The sequence below is a fragment of the Amblyomma maculatum genome, chromosome 1 (assembly GCF_055883805.1).
Source record: "Amblyomma maculatum isolate TAMU_Amacu chromosome 1, ASM5588380v1, whole genome shotgun sequence".
Lineage (NCBI taxonomy): Eukaryota > Metazoa > Arthropoda > Arachnida > Ixodida > Ixodidae > Amblyomma > Amblyomma maculatum.
In genome coordinates, this window is record NC_139344.1 from 356,509,999 (window position 1) to 356,534,732 (window position 24,734).

Here is a 24,734-nt window from a genome sequence, read left to right on the forward strand (position 1 = left end):
TTGCATTTGTGCAGTCACAAATGATGTCAGTTGCATGCTGCACTGCCTGTACATGTTTCCAACTTTTCTGTTTGCAGCAAGAAAAGAAGTGAATACAGCTACAGGGATTTATGTAGCACTACAAAACTAAAATAGACATAGCAGGAAACTGCTCTGCCTAGCCTGCGTAAGCTACCAGCCACACTGCTCCATAGTGGTCAGTGGAATCTACTATCAAAACTCAGACATCTTGTGCGCTGCTGGGTGACCACTCACAAAGGTACCTGTCAAGCTCAGCTCCCAGGCAAGACGTGTTCACAGCTTTGGCGCCTGGTCAATGTAGCCCCTTCTTAATGTGCGCGAGATGGACAAATCCCTGACCTAAACCCGAATTGCATGTAGTCAGTTATTTGGGGGCTGTCCAGTGGTAAAAGTAGTGCTCTAATGACGCATTCCATCAGCAGAACAGGAACAGAGTGCAGTTGCTTATCTCCCATTGCAACGTTCCTTGCTCTCTGAGACCAGACTCGATGATGGTGTATCACGTGACCGAATCGTTCCTTCCCACATCTTTATCGACGCATGCGCTTGCAACATGCGGCTGGTACGACTGAGTAAATGCCCTCCAGTGACAAGAACAGTTCTTCAAACATTTCAGTGTATGCTTCGGAGTCTTCATCACTGGCAGAACAGCGCGATGAGCTGTTTGACTATGAACTCGAACTTCGCAACTATCTCTGTTGTCATCGTTCGGAGTCTGAAGCGTTTCTGCGACTCACTTCGGCAAAAATGAACATCCGATGTGGAGTCACTCATGCCTTCACTGCTTTCAGTGGCAAAATTTGTGTTGATAACCACGAAAACTTTGGTCTTGAGCCTCTGTTGCTGCTACACACAGAGCAAAAATGATGAAAACATGACAAAAAAAAAAATACAATGTAATTTCCTTCGCATTCCACCTTTCATGCGGGAGAAGCTCCAACTGCTCTCAGCGTCTCCAAACTGCTTCTGTTCTGCCATTGAAATGCAGCTACTTCTGATCTGCCAGTGGAATGCACCATAAGTTAACATTAGTACCTTGTAAATAAGAAGTGAAATTATTAAATGATGTACTGTGAATGCATTCACAGTACAGTTTGAATGTCTCATTTGAAAGCATCACTTTTGAGATCGTTTGGACTGCAACCTGCAATGAGGCCGTTCTTGCTTGCTAACAAAGGCATTCAAATACTTTTGTTACATAGAGCTTCACAAGCCCCTCTAAATCACCATTTATTTTGCTCTGCATCATTATGGCCTGTACAAAAAAATTCCATAGAAAGCATGCATAGAAATACCCAAGGTAGGGTGCAATATACACAAAGTCCATTGATAATTGCTGTACAAGATCTGCAGATGGGAAAACAAAAAAAAAAGGTCTCGTCATGTAGGTAAAACGGGAGCAAAGCCCTGCTCCAAGTGTCAAGATGTCCTCAGCCTTTGGAAGAATGCCTGGAATAAGGGAAGCAAAGAGAAAGCATTTTTGTGACCCTGTTGCTGCACAGAATACGCACATGCAAGAGGCAAAAACCTGCAACATAATTGTTCATACACCGTTTAAATACACTATACAGTCGAACCTCGATATATCGAACAGCGCGGTGATTGCAAAATAGTTCGATATAGCCGGAATTCGATATAAAAAATCACGTAGAAAACGCGTCAAAAACTAGTACAAATCAATCAATGAACCAATCGTGGCACAGTGGCGCAATAAATACTCACTTCAAGTTTCAAACAAAGTATTTATTCCTTTGGCTTAAAGTACAGTAGCAGCGTAGCTTGCTTCAAATTGGCAACCGCGTGCTTAACCACGGCGTCCTCAACGTAGTCTGAACGGTCCACAAGCGATAGTCCAGCGCCTTCTATTGCGCCGCAGTAGCGGCGTACAAGGTCCAAAGCAGCTACAGCCTCAGTTGCAGTCGGGAGCGGGGCAGCGCTTACGGGATCAACCTCGGCAGCGTCTTCGTTTGGCCGCTCAGCAGTAACTTCCGCCGCAATCTCTACATCTGTCAACTCCGCCACTGTTCCGGTGCTGTCATCACCGCCAACGAAGTTCTTGTTCCATGCGTATGTCACCGGAACACTGGGGCAGTTGCGCATGCATCTCGGGGTTTGGAACTTGCCTATGACAAGTGGCCGCAGCTTCGTGCTGCCGTCCATATTCGCAGCCAACAGAACTGTAATACGAGCCTTGCCTTGCTTGCCGCCGTGGCACTTGTCTCCGCGCGTGTCGAGCGTTTGTCGCGGAAGCATTTGCCAGAACAGGCCCGTCTCGTCAGCATTGAATATCTGATTGGGCTCATACTTGACGAGAATCTTAGGCCACTCTTCTTCAAGCCACTTCTTGATCTCGCCTTCATTGGCGTCCTCACTTTCCCCCGAGACTGTCTTCCCGACAATGTTAAAGCAGGCCTTAAAACGTTGCAGCCAACCGCTGCTGGCATTGAAGTTCTCGGCACCGAGAATGAACGCAAAGTTCTTGGCCTTCTGTTGTATCATCGGTCCCGATACAGGAATATTCCGGGCCCTTGCGTTGATGAACCATTTGTGCAGCGCCTTCTCAATGTCTTCAAAGGCAGCTTTGCGCACCCGCCGCGCGCCTGAGTGCTGGTTTTGTTCCGCCTTGGCCTTTATGTCACTCTTGTTTTTCAGCAGAGTGCTCAAAGTGCTCCTCGGTATGCTGAAAGCTTCGGCGACGCTTGACTTTTTTTCACCATTTTCAACGTGGCGGATCACTTCCAATTTCGCAGCAAATGTCAGGGTCGTCCGCTTCTTCGCGTTTGCAGCCATCATAACACCGAACACGCCGTGACAGGCCTAGGCCACACACGATAACGACTGGCGCAGCACAAGTGGTGGCACCGAGACGCGGTTAGTCGTTGACAAACCAGGCTAGCCACCCTAGCCCGGCCAAGCCGCCGCGTGCATACGCCGCTACGTTCAAATGGCGCCCTCGGCGCGACCGATGTATGCAGCGATCGTGCGCAGCAGTCGGGAACGCCCATCGCGCCGCCGCTATCTTCGAGGGCGTTGAGGGAAAGCTCGCCTCCTGTCAACAGAGTGCACATGGTTTGGGGTGGCGGAGTTCGATTTATCCATTTGGCAACCGACGCCGTTTGAAATAAAAAATTAAAAATGCATGCGATTTTCCGCGTGATATAGAAAGTGTTCGATATAATCAATAATTCGATATATCCGTGTCCGATATATCGAGGTTCGACTGTAACACACTTAAGCTAGACTACTTCAGCAGCAGGAATGACGTAAACTCGTACTATATACCACAGCCATTGTTTGACTCAATGATGGTGTGACCGAGCTGTGGATGCTAAGGAGTTGCACAACCAGAGTGGTTACATTCCCCTAAAATATTTGATCAACGCCGTTCTCACTTCGTGCTATTTATCAATTTTCTCTTGCCCTAACATCTGATCTGCTGACCGTCCTGGCTGGCTCAGCTGGTGGAGTGACTGCCACGAAAAGGCGATGGTCCCGGGTTCGATCCTTGGGTCAGGACGAATTTTTCGACTCTTCGAAGTTGCTGAGAAAGCAGTACAGCTTTCCTTTGTAGCCATATGGCTAGACTTGGGTGGATGTCAATGAGTAATTACTGCCCTATTACAGATCTACTCCACCTGGGGAGATTCCCCTAAAATATTCGATCACCATGGTTACATTTACGACTGTGGGATGGGGTTTACTGTAATCATGTCGGTGTGATTTCGCCACATTTATTATTTCAGTTTCTGTTCTGAACGATTAAAATCTGAATGTAATGAAAAAAGGGGACTTCATTTCAATTTCATTGTCATATTGATGACAGAGAGAGAGAGAATGGTAACTGCCCACCTTGACATAGTTCTTGAAAACTTTGGGATCACCCTGCAGATGCATGCAGTAGTCTTGAATCTGCTCTGGTGACAGCCTCAGCAGTGTGGGAAGGTACTGGGTGCGCAAGTACTCCATGAACTCCTCACCCTGTGAAACATCAAGTTCGAACCACATCTGTGCGATATATTTCACATGTGCTAGCCCTTCTCCCTAAGCCGATTATGCCCATCTCAATTTTCCAGAATGCAAGGTACAAAACAACATGATGCATGCTTTTGCTATGGTAGGATATAACTTAAAAAAATAAACAGCTTTCGAAACTTGACCACGCAAAAGATGACCCAGGCATTGAAATTCTTGAGCTTGTAATCTGATTTGTAGCGAAGTTCTTTAGGTAACCAAACAAGTTTTGACAACAGGCTAGTTTCTGTCACGGAGGAATGCGTGACCGTGATCACACCAGCCAGCAAATCTTCAGGTATGCAGCAAATAATTTGCCAGGAGCAAGGGACGACACCCAAATATGCTATCAAAATCTAATTAACAGCATTTCGTGACATTGTCGCCCCATATCCAGCAGCAAGAAATCGAACTATTGCCGAGATATTGCGATAAAAAATTAAGTTTGTATTTTTTGTTCCCGCCGGTCAAATTCAAACTGGTTTTCTCCTACTACGCAGTAGGGTAGAATGATGCACACTATGACGCTAGAAGGGACTCCCGTGATTGTTGGCGCGCGGGGAGCAGAGAATACTTTGCAGGTGCGTGCCGAGTTATGATCTTCATTCGATACGCACTTAGGGTAGGCACATCTGGTGCTCCGAGCTCGTATTTCAGGCGCCGCAGGCCCAACCCAAACTATCCGAGCACGCACGAAGTGCCTAAGCCGAAACATAACCGAATTCTGAAGTGGACGCCTGTAGCGCCGTGTTAGCTGAGAGACTAGCGGCATCTACCGGCAAGCGGACGAAATTAGTATATTTTTATATTTTCCTTGCAACATTTACGCTGTCTTTTCCCCGTCGTTTACATGTGATAAAAGCATATTTGAGACAAAACCTACTACCGCATTCAAACGGTCAACATAATTTGCATTTGTCAGCCTCCAGGATCCCTTGCGCGTCACGTCATTTGTAGTTATGAAGCCTCGGCCGTTTCTGCTGTGGCGGCTTCCTGTATTCCTGTTCTTCCTCTTTACTACCTTATAACAGCTCTGTTTTCAGTAAAAGTGGCTTTTTTGTAACCAGGAACTGGCATTCTATCGATGCAAGCCCACTTCATTTTTCTCTTCTGTCCCTTTAAGTTGTATTTGACTATAAGAGCAGCACAGGAAACTGTTCAAGAAGTTGCATTTCACAATTTTTAGCTTGTAGTACACACTCTGGCCTCTAAAAGCTGCAATAGAGTTGGTACAAAAAGGGGGGAAGCAAATGAGTAAAACAATGCAATGGTACGCACCCTCCCAGCAAGGATGGTCTTCATGCAGAGAGCACTTTCAGATAAGGCCTGGAAAGGAAAAAGACAGGCATACGTGTCAGGAATCGCACCCCTTAAGTTTGCAGCTCAGCAATCGGGATGCTTAAACCCACCGAGACATCAGACACAAATTAGAGCAATAATGAAGAGCAAGCACGGGAACAGGTAAATTTAGCCAAGAATCATTTCACAGTTAACTACTACACCAACACTGGGAGATGCTGCTTAATAATACATTCTCGCATTTTTGTCACAAGAACGCACCTAAATTTCGGAAATTTTTCAGTCATTCATTAGCTGCGTTATGGCTAAGGTTCCAGTTTGACCTCTCAAGTGTAAACAAACATTACAGGCACCAAAAAAGCTCTCACCTGCTGACGGCAACAGACAAAACTGCCCCAGAGTATGCACTGGTCATCATTCACTTCTGGTAAGCTGCCATCAAGGGAGCGCACATGCGTGACCGTGATCACACCAGCCAGCAAATCTTCAGGTACGCAGCAAATAATTTGCCAGGAGCATCTCCAATGTGAAGGGTAGGCTCAATAAGGCTAGCAGTGGATGCTCGCGAGGCCAGACAAGTGTCCTCACAGGTAGGGTAGTACGCACCAAGATGGTCTGAGCGTCTGTCAGGTCAAAGGTGTTCTTGAGTGGCGCGTGGAAGCACGCTGGCACGACCGACTTGTACACAAAGTCCACAAAGTGCGGCTCGGCGTTTTTACCGCCCCACAGCTCCACCATCTTGCGCAGGATAGTGAAGCACGTTTTCTGAGCCTGCAAGAAAAACACACGGCAGAGAATCGGTATGAAAGACTACTGACGTGCCTGCCGGTCATCAAGAATAAAAAAAAAAATTATGCCAACGCATGCATTTACTTGTGTGATGAAACCAACATTTGTCGCTGAAAATAAAAAAAAAAAAAAGCACCAAGGTCTATGCGGTGCATTGCACTTTACTAAATGACATCCACATCCACCATATCCACTTATCAATAAGTGCCAGGCTTCTTTTCTTTGAGACTTTAACTACGCGGTTACTTTAGGAGTTAAAACTGCAGCGTTTTCTTAAGCTCGATCTGCATCCAACGCACAATGAATAAACATTGTTGTACTTAAGCTTGCCACGAACACAAACATAGGGTGGGTTCTTCACAGCCCATGCAGCCGCACTGATCGTTTGAGCTGGGGTATATATACTATATGGCATCCATCTGGCAAATCATGCATGATGGATTTGACAGTACACACGAGCTTGCGCTGAAATAGGCACTTAAGGCTTATGAGGCCAGTTTCATGCTTTTTCTATATCTGCACTCATAGAGCACTTAAAAAAAAAAAAAAGAGCACTGTGGAATTTGCACTGCAGAAACGCAAAAGCCGGAGCGTTGTTACTGCACACGGTGCATCACATGTTTTTATTATGAACTAAATACGCCGTCAATATCATTGTTACTGTCATCACTGCCGTCATCGTTAATTGCAGCATCATTGTCATCGCTACATCATCCTCACGGTAGACAAGGAGAATTATGAAGTGCGTTTCACGATCTCAGGCGTGGCGCAGTTGGTTAAAGCGCTCGGCTGGGGATCTGAGGGATGGAGGCTCGATTCCTGGTGGAGACAGGATTTTTATTTTTCCGATGACATCATCAGGATGATTGACAAGTGACCCATCAGCGCACAGATTCCGCGCACAACTCTCACACACGGGATTTCTTTCCATGAGCCTGGCAATAATGGTGCTGTGAATGAAACAGATCTGCTTCGTGACGGACCGTCGTCACAATTTTCTCTACGCATTGTTAACGGCATGCACAGGCTCAATTGCTAAGCGTATGGGTGCAGTTTACAACTTACCACTGGATCTGGGAACTCGACAGCGCCTTGGATGATTGTTGTGAACACCTGCTCCAAGCTCTGCGCATCTGAACAATGAGGACAAGCAAGCAGTATACAGCATGAAAAACAAGCAGGCACACAGGAACAGTTCAAACGATGCTGACACCTTTCGAATAATGGGTCTTGGCACAGTGTGAGGATCGGAACTAATACTAACACCAAACCTTGTTATAATGAACACAAATATATCATAGTATGGTAAAAAAAAGTGATGTGAAAGCAAAGTTTGGTTGGTTCATGTTTTATTTTTATGGGAGTGGTATCTTTATAGGCACCTCGTGCATTCACGTGGCTAAAGATGTGTAAATGAGCTCAAAAGTGGTTTAAGACAAATAATATTTCGGTCCTTTGAGTCACCCATTGCGTGTTAACTGTACGCATGCTATACTGAGTACTTAAGACTCTGTTGTGCAAAGCTGCAACGATGAATAGTGGATATGACAAATGAATTTATGTGCCAAATCCAACTCTTCTACAATGAGGTTTTTCTGTACCAGGAACAACTTGTGTTTCTCAAATTTAATACAATATCTTTAGGAGAAGCTCCTAAACTAGGAAAGATCTGAGAGGAAGCGATTAGTAGACGCTCATTTCCCTAATAAAAATGGAGTAATAACAGAGCAGTGGGCTGTGACAAGACAGTGGCCCCCATCTAATGAGGCCCCCGCAACTTTAGGTTCCGCATGGTGTCTCAGTTGAGTACAATAATGCAGTCTGTTCCTACTAAACAGAAGTGCTTTTACCAGGCTAATGCTGTACCGATCACCAAGTACTCTGGTGAGCACCGGAAATGATCCCCCTGCCTAGCACCCTGTTGCTTACCCTTCAGAGTTTTTATATCATACCCAGTTGGGAAACTCCGCTTCAAAAAGTGATTAGTTCTAATAAGCACTTCTCAGGTGCCTATCGCGCCATCTAGAAGTGGTCAATAAGAGCTTTCTGTTACTGCCGTCAATGCCTTCTGGAAACCAGTTTTTTTTTCTTTTCTTCTTTACCATATTAAATAACTCTACGGCATGTCTAAGAATTTCTGCTACTGCAACTATTGAACTCATTTCATTTCCCATGTGGTCGTGCATTTTTCGACAATATGAAAATTTGCAACTTAAGACACAGTTTCCTTTAATGGCCGCGTGCACTGCCACTATTCATAAACATCCAAATTTGGACCAATCAAAACCGCCATTTTTTTTTTAAACTGCGCCTCACGGGAAGTTTTGCAGCTGGTAATAAAGAGCTCTGACTCACCTTGGGAAGCGACCACCTCGACTACGTTGTTTGTGATAATGGCAGCCACGAAGAGGAAATAGGCACGCTGCAGCAGCTGCCGGTCACGCAATGCCTGCTCATCCCCGGGCTCCACAGGGGCGGCCAGGGCACCAAAGATGACCCCGACCAAGGGCATGAACATCCGTTGCAGGAAGGGCACCACTTCTTTCTGGAACACCCAAGAAAGCTGCCCCCCTTGCAACCTCAGGTGGCCTAACCTGGAGGAGAACCTGTCTCCAGGGCTTGCATCCTAGCTAACTATGACCTCATTACTACATAACTATTACTATGACCCTTTAACCTGGAGGAGAGCCCGCCCCAGGGCTTGCATTCTAACTATTACTATGCCCTTTAACCAGGAGGGGAGCCTGTCTTCAGAGCTTACATTCTCTTACTATGTCCCTTTAAACCAGGAGGGAAGCCTGTCTCCAGGGCTTGAATTTTAACTATTACTAACAATGACCCCTCATTACTACATGACCCAGCATCACTGTTACGACCTCTCTAATAAATGGCCGAAGCAGTGAAAGCGAGTTGCAATGAAAAGTGCTGTGGTGTGCAGTTGTAGAGTATGAATTTGTGGGAATCCCTTGCCACAGCTGGGATTTAAGCGCTTTTCTAAACTAGAAGAATAACAAAGTTGACGCCATTCCGGTTGATGCAGCTAAACTTGTTGTCAGATTGCCTGTCAAATGCGACGTCCAAATATACCGCCAAGTTTGACAGACACAGTGTAGCTGTTCTCGCATTCGCATGGTCTGAAGACCAGGATTGCCACAACAGAACGCTTGCTTGCTCGGCCGCCTCTACAGCTGTGAATTTACATAGCTACTGCACAACTGCGATAGACTATAGCGACTATAGCTATCTCAATGTGTAAAGTTATTCCATTATGCAAGATACTTTGGTTGATGGAATTTTTGGCTCATCAATGAAGCACATCCTTCAGTGCTCAGTTCTGTGTGAGAACTGCATTTATCACTTTTATGTGAAACTGCATAAGTCAGGTAACTCAACAATCGCTCCTTTACACTTTTTTTTTTGCACTTTGGGTACTCACGCTTTTCTGAAGGGATGCAGAGCCAAACGCTGAGCTTAAAATATTAGACTGGAGAGGTGGCATAGGTAAGAAGTTATGGGTGACCCAAGAGAGGGTTCGAGCAGAGCGGACAGTGACGGTTCTGCCTAGTCACCTCCAGGTGGCTCGGATAGGAGCAGGTTAAAAAATGGTGACAGTGGGTGCTGCCACTGAAGCCGGCATGCCTGACCGCCGACTTGGTTATCCTTACCATGAAAAAAAAGGGGGTGTTTAGAATCGAGTAAACACGGCAATATTAAATCGGCTAGTTCGAATCATTTTATTGCGAAGATTTTGGAAAGACTCGTTATCTTCAGTAGCAACATGTGATGGCAGTCTAGTCCAGCATCTTGCATGTCACGCTATATTCGGAAGCGAAAATTCCTTAGTGCAGTAACTATAAAAATTCGCAGCCGCAGAGGTGACCAGAAGTGCGGTTGAGGCACTGTTAACACCAGCCAGAAAAACAGGTGTGTCAGGTTAATGGCCGCAATTAGCCATGCATGGTTTGAATGGGACATGAGAGTATGTGTAGCCGAAACCGCTCAGTGGTCAGCGCGCTCAGCTGCTGAACCCGAGTAACCAGTTTCCAATCTGCCCCGCTCCAATGGCTTTTTTTGTGTGTGTGATAGCGCTACATGGCTGTCAGAAACGCGGGTAAGGCTGCGCGATGCCAGCCGGAGAAACAGTCTTGCCGCTACCGCGAGGAATGGGCACAATGAGAAGGCAACGCTTGCTCGCTCACATTCTGTAGCGGCAATCGCAGTACTTGAGAGGAGGAAAGCCTCTGAGGAAGAGTCAGGCAACTCTGCACGAAGCAGGAGCAGCAACACTGTGTCCATCAAACTTGGCGATGCAAATTTGGACATCTAATTTGGCAGGGAGCCTGGCAATAGGTCAAGCTACGCCGATCGGAATGGTGCCATAAGCTTCAGCACAACTTACACATTACTCGTTTCAGAACGAGCGCAGCTTTACAGCTTGACACTGTTGCTCCATCTAAGAAACAGCACATGGTCGAATCAAGTGCGTTTCAGCATCGAAGTGTGTCTATCTTCACGGCCGGCCACCAATACAGCAGCTGTTTCCATTGCTTCAGCCAATCGGCAAACGTTTTGAAGGCTAGAAACAGCATTGTGGTAAGTGAGCGAGCTCAAGGCGGTGAAACGATTCACCATGAGCTTTTGTGACATACCGAGATGCATTAGGTCACTGCCATTGGCTGCTTGAAATGGTGCAATGTAAGTACGGTCTTGAACAAACTGTCCTGCCAATTCAAACCACTGTGCTGACATAACAAACTAAGAGAAAGATGGCTGCCTACCTTGAATTTGCAGACGATCTGGTTGATGAGAGGGATGAGCTCCTGCACCGAGCGCACGTCCGGGTTGCGCAGGAGCTGCTCGCAGGCTCGTGGCACCAGGGGCAGCACTTCCTCCTCCAGGCACACCACCATGCGGTGTAGGAACTGCCGCACACCTGCCTGGAGCAGCGGCTGCTCGTATGGAAGCTGTACACACGAACAAAAAAAAAGAAGGAAAAAAAAAAAACATCGCCTGTGGTCCCAGCCTACAGTTGCATCCGCTCTGTTAACTATGCATGCGGAAATGACGGCGCTGCAAAAATAGGAATCCGCAGGCTTCCCTGGCGAGCCAACAATGACATCCAAGCTTGTGTGTAACTAAGGTGTGGTAAGAAATTGGTAACACTCAAATTCAGCCCTCTGCGAGCGATACGGAAATCTGCTCCGATCTTTAGAATTTTAGAAACTTCCACGTTCTAATTTCCTGAATTTTTTCGCATTGTTCTTTGCAATGAGCGATGAATAATAAATAAAGACAAACTTGCAACAGCTTCTTTTCCTTTTTCCTCCTTTTTTTTTTTTTTTTTTTTTTTTCAGCGTGCACGAATGCTTGGCAGCTGCTGTATTAAGAGCACTCTTTTGCACCAAACTTCCCTCACTTGGTCAAGAAAAGGGTGCCAGCACTTACGTCTAAGGCCTGCAGAAATACTTGGAGTGCTTCCAGGTAAATAGAAACACAGTTGCAGGCTTTCATGGTTTGCTGGTTTGAGAATGCCTTGCTGGTCCGACTGGAACGAAACAATAAAACAACCAAGGTCAAAAAAAGGCCTCGGGACGTACATATCCAGCCACTCCGATTTGGTCAAGCAACCACATGTACCTGGTCACCGCCATGGCATGGTTCATGCACTCCGCAATGTCTCGCCGTTTCTCCTCCACAGGCTCCAGAGGCAATCGCTGGGCCAAGGACTCAAACTTGCGCATGACAGGGGTCAGCTGATTCTTCATAAGCAGCTGCTTTTTCTGAAAGCACAGTATGTGTGCAATAGTACAAGTCCAACATTAAAAAAAGAAAAGAGAGAGAGAGAGTGTTAAGCTTTTAGAGCATCACACCCACTCATTGAAGGTCTAAAAATAGAAAAAGCTACATCATGCAGCAGAAGAAAGCACACTGTCAGTCTCTGATGGAACTGCTGTTGAGTTTCACGAGTGTGAAGGGCAGCACAGGTTTCAAGCTTGGGAAGCACCACTTTTATTGAAAGAGAAAGTGGAACAGAACACGTTTCCTCCCTTTGCTTCGTGCGTCAGTTCTGAGAATAATGCTGCCCAGTTTGCCCAATTATCCATCCCACCAGCGTCCGGTTCCACCGTTAACGCACCTTTACTGAGACTTTCTGCAGAGATTTTTTTTTTCCCATGCAGTCAAACCTCGATACAATAAAGTTAACAATGCAAGAAGGTTTTTTTTCACTCCAGTTTTTTACTTCCACTGAAATGCATGCCCCCCCCCCCCCCCCCCCCCCCCCAAACGGGCAAAATAAAGAACAAGAAGGTAGCATGAACATGCCATGTTATTTGCAAAACTGAAAGACAAAAACCTTCATGCAATGAGGTTTGCAATTTAACGAAGTTTTCTTTTGGAAAAATACTGTCTCATTACACTGAGACTTAAGGGGGGACACCCCTCTTAAAACTTTTTTCCTTATTTATGGGTGGATCTGACTGAAACTTGCACCATTAATGTACTTTTGCATGCTGATTTCAAATATCTGATTAGTTTTCTTGTAGATGAAATAGCTTTCAAAATAATCCCTAATTCATGTTCTTCGTTTGGAGGTGAGTTAATTACTAAACACTTTATGGCATGAGGAGAATAGCCCTGCCAGAGTGATCTAGAAGGATCATAGAGTGCCGCTAGTCATGAATTAACGTGGTAGAAGAATTTGAACCAAAGTTACAATAAGTCAAACTTTTATGAATAAAAGCCCAGGTTGGCACCTAAGATTGATAATTAATTCGGTAAATGTTGCCGCACAATAACTGTACATATTTTTGTCCTACGGCACTGTCGAAGGTTTTCTCTTTCTAACAAGACAAGAATGAGAGCTATAGCACAAATAGACTAAGAGATATCTCTCCTCCAAAATTGCAGCACCCTCAAAATTGCAGTTTTGAGAAAACGAGGAAAAACACTTCACAGCATGTAGGTGTAAATTATGTCAATGATTGATATGTCAACAAGATCAGAAACAGGTGGAAAGTGATCTGAAGCGAAAATTAATGGCCTATGCCAATTTGAGCCAAAGTTACGCAATAGGAAACGCTTGAAAGGAAAATTCCATTTGGGTACCGAAGACAACATAACCTTCTCAGCAAATTTTCTTTTGTCGTCACTGCATTTACCTTGGTTTCATGAGACTCGCAGGATTCCCTTTCTAGAAAAAAAAATTTTAAAGCAATAGCAAGAACAGGACCAGAGATATTGATCTTTAAAAAATGCAACACTACCAAAATTGGGGGATTGTCGGAAGCACTCAAGCCTCACGGCATTTAATCAGGAAGGGCAACCCCAAAGACCTCATGCTATTAAAATGCACCAGGAGCATAGTCGGGGTGCATGCTGTCGCGGTGTTTTCTTTTTTCTGTTTTAGCAACGCCAAGCGAAGCCGCCCGCTTCTTTGCAGAACGTACGCTACGGTGCAAGTCCTTTTCTTCAGCTCTCCTGGACCCAGTTGCTGTCACATTTGTACTGCATTCTTGCAGAATTGCTGCTGCTGTATGCTTGCAGCCGGCATTGAAGCGCAGCACAGCTTCTGCTGTGGCTGCTTCCACAGCAAACAGTGATGAGTGCCGCTCTTTGTGGATCAAGGTCCAGATGACCGAGTGGAAGCTTTCGTTCGAGTTCTGGGTCTTCCCCCGAATGCACCTCTGCAGCAGGCTCTTCTCTGATAAACGACTATAAACAGGCAAAAGAGCATCAGCCACATCTCTTGGCAGACTGTAATTGTGCTTTGGTGCAGGCTCCTCTTTTGCCTTTGCAGCGTTGTGGCGGCACCATGACTTCTCACCGGTAGGACACAAACTGTGTTTGGGGCAGTCATCAGTAGATGTGATGTGGTAATATGTCGCCATCACAGCTCGCTGCATGGCATCCACATCACCTACATTTGATCGAAGCGCTCGGCCATAATATATTGCCAGCTTGTCAACTAGATCAGCTGTCAGCCTTCCTCTGCCGCCAAGACTTTGCTTCCCTGCACCCTTGTGTCTCTGCAAGAGGTTGCGCAAAGCTGCTCCCATACGCTTGTGCACGTGATTTATGCAGTCCTCTTTGACTATTTCAATGTAGCCATAGATTGCAGCATCTTTAAGAGCACTGAACGTGCGACTGTCCCCATCGCATAGCATGGTTGTGTAGCGCATGTTGTGGCGCTGCAGAGATCTTTCAAACAGAATTTTGCCAGCCTCTACTTCCATTTGACCAGCCTTGGAGTTGGTGTTTTTTTGGCACTGGTGGCGTGATTTCCAAAGTTCGTAGCCGTCAGTGTTTGGCTTGGGACCAATTTCGCAGCCCAGACAAAAGTTTGACAACACCACATAATCAAGCACGTAACCAGTGAAGAGTTCCACCACGGCACCGACGCCTATATGTGATGAGTGTCCGCGCGTCATCCATGTGCCGTCGTAGCACACGGCAATGTTCCCCCTATGCCCAAAACACAAGTCATCGTAGACCTTCGCCACTGCCTGCGCGGCTTGTGCCATAGCGGTCGTGGCGGCTCGGGTAGCAGCGGGTTGCAGTGTGTTCTTCAGATGCCGTTGAAACGTCCTGTTGTGCATCCCGCGCCGCGACAACCCCATCGCCGAAAAGATATCGTTCATTGCTGTCTGGCCGTTACCGGTCGACAGCATTGCTCGACTAGCCAGAATATTCAGCTCAAAAGGATTGCACCTTTTCTCGCCGTCAACCCTCCGCGAGTTCCACTCGGCCGCAATCTCACCGCAGTTGTCGCACAGCACGATCAGTTTTACGGCGAGGCCATAGCTCCGGTCGCTGGTAATTAAACGCACGCATCCACGACACGCTTTGCACCGCACGGCATCCAGAAGGATATTCACAATGCTGAGGTCAATTACCGCATAGGAGGCTGTTCCGTCCGCATCTGACTCTGCGGACGCACCACTTGCATCGGCGAACAGCGCGGTCTTTCGTGCCGTCGCCGGCGTCGATACCAGTCTATCAAGCGTAGCCTGCTCACGGGCACTCACTTGAGTTATGTCACTGTTAGTGACAGGCGCGGTATCAATACGTACACGACTGCAGTCGGCACGAAGAACGGCGCCGTTGTCCAGCGGAATCGGAGAAGCGTCGCCGCCCGCAACGTGATCGTCACACAATCCCGCAGCACTGGCACTTGCTTCTTGCACAGTATGCAACGAAGTCGCATTCTTAACGCGTTTCTTTGGTTGCTTTCGCCCGAACTTGTGCAAAGAGCGGTACTTCTTCGCGCCTGGCATGACTCTCGCGTTGCACTAGCGTGGTCGGCAGAAAGACAAAATGGCGTCACTGGGAGTCCGCATTTCAGGGCTAGCTTGCCGGAACCAACCAAACGACGCCATTTTAATCACGTGCCTTAACCGGCCAATAGTAGCGCGCGCTGCATGCTATCTTTTTGTTTGTTTTTTATGGGGAAGGCGGAGCGCACAGGGTTGCTTTCCGAAAGAAAAAATAAGCCGAAAACGCGCGCTTTCGAACGAGACCAAAATCGCCGCGGTGGAGCGCGTAGTTCTCATGCGCCGGGCGATCGAAATTGGGTGTCGTTTGTCCACAATTTAAAGGGCAGTGGGTGTGGTACTGCATTTTTTAATCGCTATAACTTCATAAATACGCGGGGTATAAGGATGAAAATTTGCGTGCAGATGCGGAATAGTGCGAGGAATACGAAAATGAAAAAATTGAAAATCCGATTTTCAGGCCGATTTTCGGTGCCAAAGAGCCGTGTCCCCCCTTAACTGTACCCTTCGTCTGTCACCACTAGAAGAACAGGAGACTGCGTCATTCTCACCTCGGCACTGAACTGTCCAGACACTATGAGCATGGCGGCCGCTTCGAAAAGGTACAGCTGGTCGTCGGGCGACAGGAGGGAGGCCATTGTGACCCCGTTCTGAGTGGGGCACAGCACCAGCAGGTCCTGCAGTTGCTTCAGGATGTCCTCGGTGAAGTTCAGCATGTGCACCCTGTGTACAAGTGACAACGAGCCAATCGTGGCACACAGAAGCATGAAAACGGGCCACTCGCATATGAGCCTGCATATGATAGCTGAAATACTTGGAAGGCTTAAAGAAAGACCTTTGTTATCATGGTTTTACAGGGTTTAACATCTCAATGCAACTCGGGCTGTGAGGCATGCCATAGGAGAGGGTTTAGTGCAATTTCAACGCCCGCGGTTCTTTAATGTGCATCGATATATATGGCTTAGTAAACGAGCACCTTCTGTTTCGCCTCCATTTATATGCAGCTTCTAAGGCCGGTTATCAAAGCCACTACCCCGAGCAATTACTGTCTCGCTTGCTTGTGAAATAGCTGCACAGCAACGCTATTACAAGTAGCCAAGCACACAGCCATTATGCTGCGCCTGTACATGATAGCCACGACCAGGAAATGTCATGACAAGGAGGACCATGCCCTTGACCTTTGATCGTGGCAGAGTGGAACTGCCTCTGATGCTAGCGTCGACACAGAGGCAAACAGCAAGTCCTACAGTCTAACGCTGCAGTAGCCATAAAAAAAAGCATATGTTTATTTGGTGACATGTACCTCATTTCAGCCAACTACGAAGAGCAAAACCTGTGCACCACTACTCTTAAACATTATTAGCATTTTAGGCAAAGTTCTCTGCATTAATGTGCATGTTTGATAAACTTCTAGCATAGTCAAAATGCTTTTGATTTAATTTGTGTGTGTGGGGGTTTAACGACGTGTCAAAGCGACTCAGGCTATGAGAGACACTGTAGCGGAGGGCTTCGAAAATTTGGACCCCTTGGAGTTCATTAGCGTACATTGACATCGCACAGCACATGGGAGACACCTCAAATTTTCACCTCCATCGAAAAACGGCCACTGTGGGACTAGGATTCGACCCCGCATCCTTCGGTAAAACAGACGACAAAATGCTTTCGTATCGGATGTTTGCTAAGTGCTTGACAAAACAAACTTTGATAAATGCTTTTTTTTTAAATTCCCACAATCCACATTGGCTTTCGTATCGGATGTTTGCTAAGTGCTTGACAAAACAAACTTTGATAAATGCTTTTTTTTTTAAATTCCCACAATCCACATTGGCAATCGAAAAAAATTGCGCGCGTCGCGAGGGAAAGGTGCAAGTGTTGACAGTTAGTGAGACTCACTTGTGTGACTTGATGAACTTGGAGAACAGATAGGACACCCGGCTCCGCACACTGGGACTTGGATGGCGCAGACCCCTCTCGTCCATGAAGGCAACCTAACCAGGGACAACCCGGTCTTTAAGAACATCTTTGCACCGCACTAAAGGTGGAGAGTGCCTCGTGAAATGCCCCACGCAGTGTGCAATTGCTTGCCAAGCCAAAAGCAAACCCACTAGACTGCACCCTTGTGGCTCTGCTAGTGTTGCGGTGTAAATAGAACCATTCCACTTATGCACATCCGTTCATAAAGAATCTTCAGCCCATCTCCATTAAAAAAAGGTGAAAATTAGCAAGACCTACACTGCCAGTCAAAACTAGTCAGGTTTCTGCATGACTGAGGTCCATGTTAATAAGGTTTTACCGTAAAGCACTGATGAACATGCAGACAGGAAAGAATAAGCAAGAACCATGCTTACAAGAACATCTGGAATGGTTTCTGGGTCCTGATTGAAGAACTTCTCGTACCGCACAATGGCCTCAAAGAACTGCAGTGTCACCGCCGGATGCCCATAGGAGCTGACACCACTAGATATAAGCTAGAAGCAAAAACACCCGATTAAGACAATTGCAATTTAACACATGGTACTTAGCATAAAACGCTTTATAAACAAAGTCAGAAGATGACAGCTTCCGAGTACTCTCTTAAACTGCTACGGATGGTACGAGCATGTGGGCTGTGACCACAACCCCAAGCACTTATGTGCTGCCCGCACATGATCGATTCTTCGATCACCAGTTCCAGGTGATGCGAGTTTTTCTGCAACCCTGTGAGGTTTATATTATTGTTTATAGGTTTATACTATTAGGTTTATATTATTGATATTCTTTTGTAACTCACTTCACTAACTTCCGGTTCAAGCAGTGATAAAACAAAAACTCCAATCGCTTATAGATCGCAAACAACGGAGTTGAATGCTGGAACAGACCTGTCGCATGATGATGACGATTGGTGCAACAGCATCAGGGCTTCCAGGTATTTGGACGTTGTGGAACCCCTAAAAACAGGAGATGGAAGATGAAAAGTAGTGGATCCACTGTAGTGGACCCACTGGGCAGCTCTCAAGGAATTATACAGCCATTTCATTAAAATGCAAATCCACATGCAACATTCACAAGCTGCAGATTGGCTGCTGCATAATACTTGCTGGCACGCATCGTACTCAATGGTATGCATGAAAAGGTAGTGTCTACACTGCGCATGACAAAAAAATTCCAGAATACACTCCCCTACCATTGTCCTTGTGAGCAGAAGCCAGTCTTGCCCACTATAAAATTGCAGAGTCCACTGCTACTTTCAGAACTAACCCTGATAAATGATGCTTCTGCTAGATCAATATGTACATGTTTCAAACCTGAAACATACAGGTGCCCTAAGAAACATATGATCCAAATGATACCGCAGTTCACAAGAACATTAGCGCTTTCAGTAACATCAAAGAATGCTTCTTTGACAGCTGCCAACACAGGATGCCACAGTTACCAGCAGTTCTAGTACATAACCTCAGGCTCTTGTGATTGACCGGGAAGCTTTAGGATGGTAGTCACACACAGCAAGACACAGTCGACGGGCGAGCAGCACACGTCAAAAACGTGCCTCTGAGCTCGAGACTCACCGGAATGGCCTCGCCGAGCAGATACAAAAAGGAAATGGCAACTTCCACATCTTGGAATGGAAGGCTGCTCCAGTTCTGCAGTGTTGTGCTTATCATGCCCTGTGTCAGTGACAGCGTCAGGTCCCTGTCCTAAGGAAAAATGGAACAAAACATAATGTAAAGGAAAGGCATGGCAATGCATGCACGCAGACTAAAAAACCAAGCAATTAAGCATGCCAACGAGAATGACTTGCACGGCTGCTATGTCCTCATATAAAAGGTGAAAAGAATTTGCTTTAACCTTCACAACCACCCTCTCCACGCTGCAAGCAAACACATCGAAAGGCAATGGTCATTGTACATATTCAAACAAATAACGTTCTATCATGCTTTACACAGTTGTTTCTAAACAGCAAGGCAGCAAGAGAAAGAAGGAAAGGAGGTTCCTCCAAAGCAATTAGCCACTACTCTTCACTACTCCCTTGCGGACAAACTGCAGTGAACAATTCTTGTTTGTACTACTTTCCTCTTGAGCGATAACGGTAAGTCCCTCCACATCCCCTGCTGCTTCGTGGTATTCACTAACTTGACTGCTGAAAGACCTGATGCAGACCTGATGCAACAATAATCATCCTCAGTAATACTCCTAAAGACAGCCTCTCGCACTGCAGTATGCAGAATGGTGATATACTAGATTTGAAAATGTCTGTGAGACTCACCAGCTGAGCAATGTTGTCAAAGAGCACTTTCAAAGTTTTTCTATACTCTAAGAATAAGGCCTCGTCTTCCCCCTAGACAGGAAAAAGAAAGAAAAAAAAAAAGTAGAGGACACAAAAAAATGGTCCATCTAATCATCAGATAAACAGCACTTCAGATTAATTACAATACATACAAGGGGTCATGAAGATCTGCCTTAAAATGTATAAGCCTTTCACAAAAATTCAGGTGTTTAATTTTGCGCTAATGATTCCTACAAAGACTAATTCAGTTGCCAGCAAAGAGCCTTTGCCTGACTTCTTTCATTATACTAGTTATCAGCTTGCAATGCCATTGCGCAAAGAATTAGATCACCGTAGTAATCCACTACATAATCAAATGCCTATGACGGCCTTTAGGGTAGATAAACAAAAGTAAACTCACCTGGCGTTCAAATAAATAAGAGCTGTCATATTTGTATTTGTTAATTACTATGTACAACACCGCCTGGAGAGGGAGAAAAGAAAAATCACAGTTAGTTGCTGCAAGAAACGAAAACTGCACAAAGGGGTATTTTCACTTTGTCTCCTATAACGGATTGCACAATGGAACAATGGAAATAACCGGGCATGGTTAGTGTAATCAGTGCTGCACCCGAAGACAGAGAAGCGGCCCAGCCATATCAAGTTCACTATTAATTGCACAAAATGGCAGTTTTAATCACCAAAACCCCCCAGGAACGTTCACTTGCACAAGATTATCTGCCAATGGCAATTCTTTAGGAACAACTGAAATCTCTGTCCATTATTATAATCACAATGATTTAAAATCATTCTTTTAAGGAATGAAAGAATCTTGTAGGGACCACAAATCACTCCAGTACCAGCTCATGAGGACACTGGATTGAGAAGAATGCATTCTTCATTGTACACAAGTTGTCACAGGGTTGCACTTTGGATCCCTTGCAAACAACACACGCGGACAGAGAACTGGGGCCAAAGGAAGCACCTCAATGCTAGCCTTGTCCGGCTGTGTGTAGTTCCCTGCCTGCTTGAGGTACTGGATGTACTCGCGGGCAAACTCGGCCACTCCCTGGGACACGTCGTCGTCCTCGTGGCCCAGAAACTGCAGCATCAGCGGAATCTTGGAGGCCAGCTCCGTCTGCACCAGCTGCCGGCTGGCTGCGTCCCCTTTCTTCTGCAACCTGCACAGACAGCGTAGACAAAAAGAATTAAATAATAATAATGTCACGACTGAAGTCACAGGAAGCCGTGAAAGTACACGTAGCCGAGGACCAGAGAATAAGGTCGGCTTGTCGTTCCGATCGCAGAGTCCAGCACCAGCGCGCCGCTCGTGCCAACAACAACCGCTTCGTCATCGTAGGCACCAAACACTGCTGTCGCGCGGCGCTAGGCACGTGGCATTAATAATTAAAAATGCCAACGTCGCAATCTATATGACCAGAAGAAAAAAAAAAGTAGTGGGCCGAAAAAGCAGCAGGCACCTCTCGCACCCAATCATTCAGGGAAGCAAAACCGCTACACACCTTAAGGAGAGAACACGCAGTGCCGTACAGCAAATAACGATACTGCATTTCTCAGCCGGTACTTCATAACATTAGGGAAGCACTTTTATGTTCAAAGAAATCGACTGAAGAAGAACCTAGATGTGTTCTTGTCATTCGCCCTTGTTTCGCGTTAATACTACAGTCGAACCCGGTTATATCGAATCCGGATATATCGAATTTTGGTTATATCGAACTCACGAAATATCCCCTTGAAAATCCCATGTAAAAGTATAGGAAAGCCGCGTCATATATCGAACTCAATTTCAACGGTCGTTCGATATATCGAACTCCGCACCACGTACTGGAAAGCGTGCCTTCCCCAAAGACGGTCGCATTACCCTTGGCCGTTTGTTGCGTGACGCTTTCAAGCCACGCGCGGAAGGAATGAGAGGGGACAGTTCGGCGACAGCTGGTCTGGGCAGCGCCGCGCCCATTCCCCAAAGGCGCGCGCATCTGCAGTTGTCGTTTCCCGAGCGCCAACACATGACGTTTGCAAGCCATGTGCGTGGGTGTGCCCATTCTTTTGCTGAACTATCTCTCTCCTTCAGCACGCGCAACGCATGCACCAAGCCAGCTCAGCCCGTTTTCAGACAGCCATCGGACGCTTTCTCCAGCGTGTGTTGCGAACCCTCTACGTGCGGCGGCGGACGTGGCTATGGCGCCTGCGGATGTTAAGAAGCGCCAGCTCTCTGGTTCTTTTTTTATTTTTTTTTTTATTTCCGAGTGTCATCCTTTCCTATTGTTGGGCTGTACGCGCGGCGTAGCGTAAGATATGGCGGCTGCGGACGTTAAAAAGCGGCAGGGATTTTTTTTTTTGCGGATTGTTTATTTTATTATTATTATTATTTTTTAATCGTTTATCCTTGCATGTATGAATCAGCGAAAGCACGCGGTCAGCTGTTCCGATCATGACGCCCGCCCCGAGCGTGGCGTGATAAATCGAACCAGGCTTGTGCAATCAAGCCATCACGGGCACTCTGCCAAGTTCACTCCCCGCCACCGCAGGAGCTATAAAAAGATAAACGCGCCCTGACGTTATCACTGCGCAGTATCTTGGCACGCTGCCAGTGAGCTGCGGATGAGACGACCGAAACAGAGTGATGCGCGCCATCGACATGCAACACAGAAACCTTGTGTTGAGCTGCCGCGGTGGCTCGAGCGGCGAGAGGGACGCAGTTCCAATAAGTTTGAAAATTTTCGCTCTGTCGTTGCCGCTCGTCGCTTGCATGTGAGCGAGCTAGCCTTAACGCATTTTTTTTTTTTTTTTTTCAAATTCTCGGGTGCAAAAGTGGAGGGTGGGTTCATTATGAGAGTGGGTCGATTACGCGACAAATACGGTATCGTTTTTTTGCATCGTAAGTGCCGTCACAAGCCGATTTCTGTATATCGAATTATCGATATATCGAACTATTTCGCGGTCCCCTTCGAGTTCGATATATCCGGGTTCGACTGTATGTCTTTGGCAAGCGGATATGCCTCCCCCCCTACGGGCCCCTACACGATGCCAATCATGTCATGCCCTGTCACACTTGCCAACTACCCTCAGCCTGAGGCGCAAAGACATGCCACCTCTGAGCCTGAAATCCATGTCACCAGCCAGGCATCACCTGACGGGTAGACTCGTGATGTTTTGTACCATATACGACTTTTCTTGTAATATGGTTAGCAATGCTTTCGCATTTAAGAAACGAGTATGAAGGTCACGCAATAACAAGCCACTACAGCAGAAAATGCTGCCATATATTTTTTTCTTACTCCAGACAAATGTGTGGTAATCCAACTTACTTTGAGTAAGCGTCAAAGAGCTGAATCCCAATTGCATTGACAAGCTTGGCAAGCTTGATGAGGAAGTCAACGTCTTCTCCCTGGAACAAGATGAAAGAGAAGCAATTCCCTTCACTCACTGAATAACCAATGGCTTTCTCCCTTCTTGCACGAAAAAATTTCATTACACTGCATATGTACGAAATGAGAGGACAGCAATGTCTCAACCAGCTTTCACAGAAATGCAGGATCCTGAAGACAGAATCACTGTGACGAGCAAATACAGCCCAAAGGTCCACCAGATGCCCAGAAGGAAGCACGGTGCATGCTCTCGTAAGGCTCTGTAAGGCTCTGGTTTTCACATGAAATCAAACTCTGTTGTATTCGTAGCCACGTTGCTCTCATGCTTAACAGGTACTTTAACAAAAAAATATTATAGCTGAAAAAAGAAAATGACATGAAAAGGTGATATAAGAGAGAGAAATGAAAGGTATTTTAGATTTTTTTTTTTTTTTCCATTAAGCAACAAGACGTGTTCAGTAAGTAGCCATTTAATCAGCATAAAGCATTTTCAGGACCATGTCATCACCAACTGATATAAAAAGTAAAAGCTTGTTAATTGGAACTTCACGGCGGGACCGGAAAAAAAAGTTCAATTATCTGATGTTGGAATTATCGAACGGCCTCGAAAATTGCCAAGAATCATTTGCATTACGATAAATTTACCATATTTACCCGCGTAACCAACCCACTTGCATAATGAACCCACCCACCCTGATTTTTGCCTAAGAATTTGAAATAAAAAAAAATAAAGGCGTTAATCGTTAGCGCGTCCATCCGTTTTGCACAATGTATTTATGCTGCCCAGCGATAACATCGATAACATCACATTGTGTTTTAGCCGGGGGGGGGGGGGGGGGGGGGGGGGGGGGGGAAGGGGGTAGTGAACTTGGCAGAGTGCCAGCGGTTGTCCGGTTGCGCAGGCCTGTTCACATTATCCTGCCATGCTTGATTGGGGCGGGCGCTGTTTACTGACACTCAATCATTGGAACGCGCAAAAACAGCAAACGCCTTCTGAAGCGAACGATGCTAAACGCTGGTGTCAAGATTGCGGCTAACTGCATGCTCTTCGTTGACGACTGATGGGTGGAAGGATAGAAGACTCCCGCAAAAACAAACAAATGTTTTCTTGCTAAACCTGTGGCCACCCATAGCCTTTCATGGCCGTTGGCTGGGACCGCGTCGACAGTATTTATCTGCATCTCCGAATTAACAGGGCTCGAAGTAATGAGTATTTAGTAGTTGCAAGTGTCGGGGGTTGTGCGGAAGTGAGAGCAGGCCACCAACCCCTACCCTCTGGCGCCGCCAGCCGCCGCACTGGTCATGGCGCCATTTAGGCTTTATCAACTTTTACATGGTTTTACTTGATTTCACATTCTGTCCCCGTTTTGGACGTGCGCAGCACTAACTATTCCGCTCTTTTGCGAAGGGTTTTTTTTTTTTTTTTTTTTTTTTTTTTTTTTTTTTTATGTGCTGGTGTGCCAAGCCACTTGCCCAGATGTGGCGGCGCGTAGGTATAATTATCCGTAGCAGAATCGACTCGTGTTCAAATTAACCTGCTTTTTTTTTATACACAGATCTCTATGAAGCTTGGCCGCGCCAAGTAGTTTAGTTCGAATTATCCGAAAATTCGAATTATCGAGGTTCAAATTAATGCACTTTCAAAAGACCTTGATATAGTAAAGATTTTTTCCGGTCCCAGTGACCCTATAAAGGGGTTCTACTATGATG

At 46.2% G+C, this 24,734-nt stretch overlaps 1 protein-coding gene across 2 annotated transcripts in view; it reads right to left on the bottom strand.

Annotated features, from left to right (window-relative positions):
• Positions 1-1,210: 1,210 nt before the first annotated feature.
• Positions 1,211-24,734, bottom strand: part of LOC146207893 (exportin-T-like) — a 34,860-nt gene continuing 11,336 nt past the window's right edge. Inside the window, exons 9-26 of one of the 2 annotated variants that reach the window (XM_084591389.1) lie at positions 22,965-23,044; positions 20,621-20,816; positions 20,057-20,119; positions 19,636-19,707; positions 18,938-19,066; positions 18,251-18,319; positions 17,741-17,860; positions 17,286-17,380; positions 15,944-16,115; positions 11,758-11,900; positions 11,566-11,665; positions 10,899-11,084; positions 8,476-8,683; positions 7,186-7,253; positions 5,938-6,102; positions 5,311-5,358; positions 3,871-3,999; positions 1,211-1,470 (exon numbers count right to left, since the gene is read on the bottom strand). In XM_084591389.1, the coding sequence (XP_084447515.1) occupies positions 1,441-1,470; positions 3,871-3,999; positions 5,311-5,358; positions 5,938-6,102; positions 7,186-7,253; positions 8,476-8,683; positions 10,899-11,084; positions 11,566-11,665; positions 11,758-11,900; positions 15,944-16,115; positions 17,286-17,380; positions 17,741-17,860; positions 18,251-18,319; positions 18,938-19,066; positions 19,636-19,707; positions 20,057-20,119; positions 20,621-20,816; positions 22,965-23,044 (2,073 nt within the window). In that variant the 3' untranslated portion in view covers positions 1,211-1,440. The remainder of the gene's footprint in view (positions 1,471-3,870; positions 4,000-5,310; positions 5,359-5,937; positions 6,103-7,185; positions 7,254-8,475; positions 8,684-10,898; positions 11,085-11,565; positions 11,666-11,757; positions 11,901-15,943; positions 16,116-17,285; positions 17,381-17,740; positions 17,861-18,250; positions 18,320-18,937; positions 19,067-19,635; positions 19,708-20,056; positions 20,120-20,620; positions 20,817-22,964; positions 23,045-24,734) is intronic. The other variant, XM_084591400.1, reaches the window with a different exon arrangement.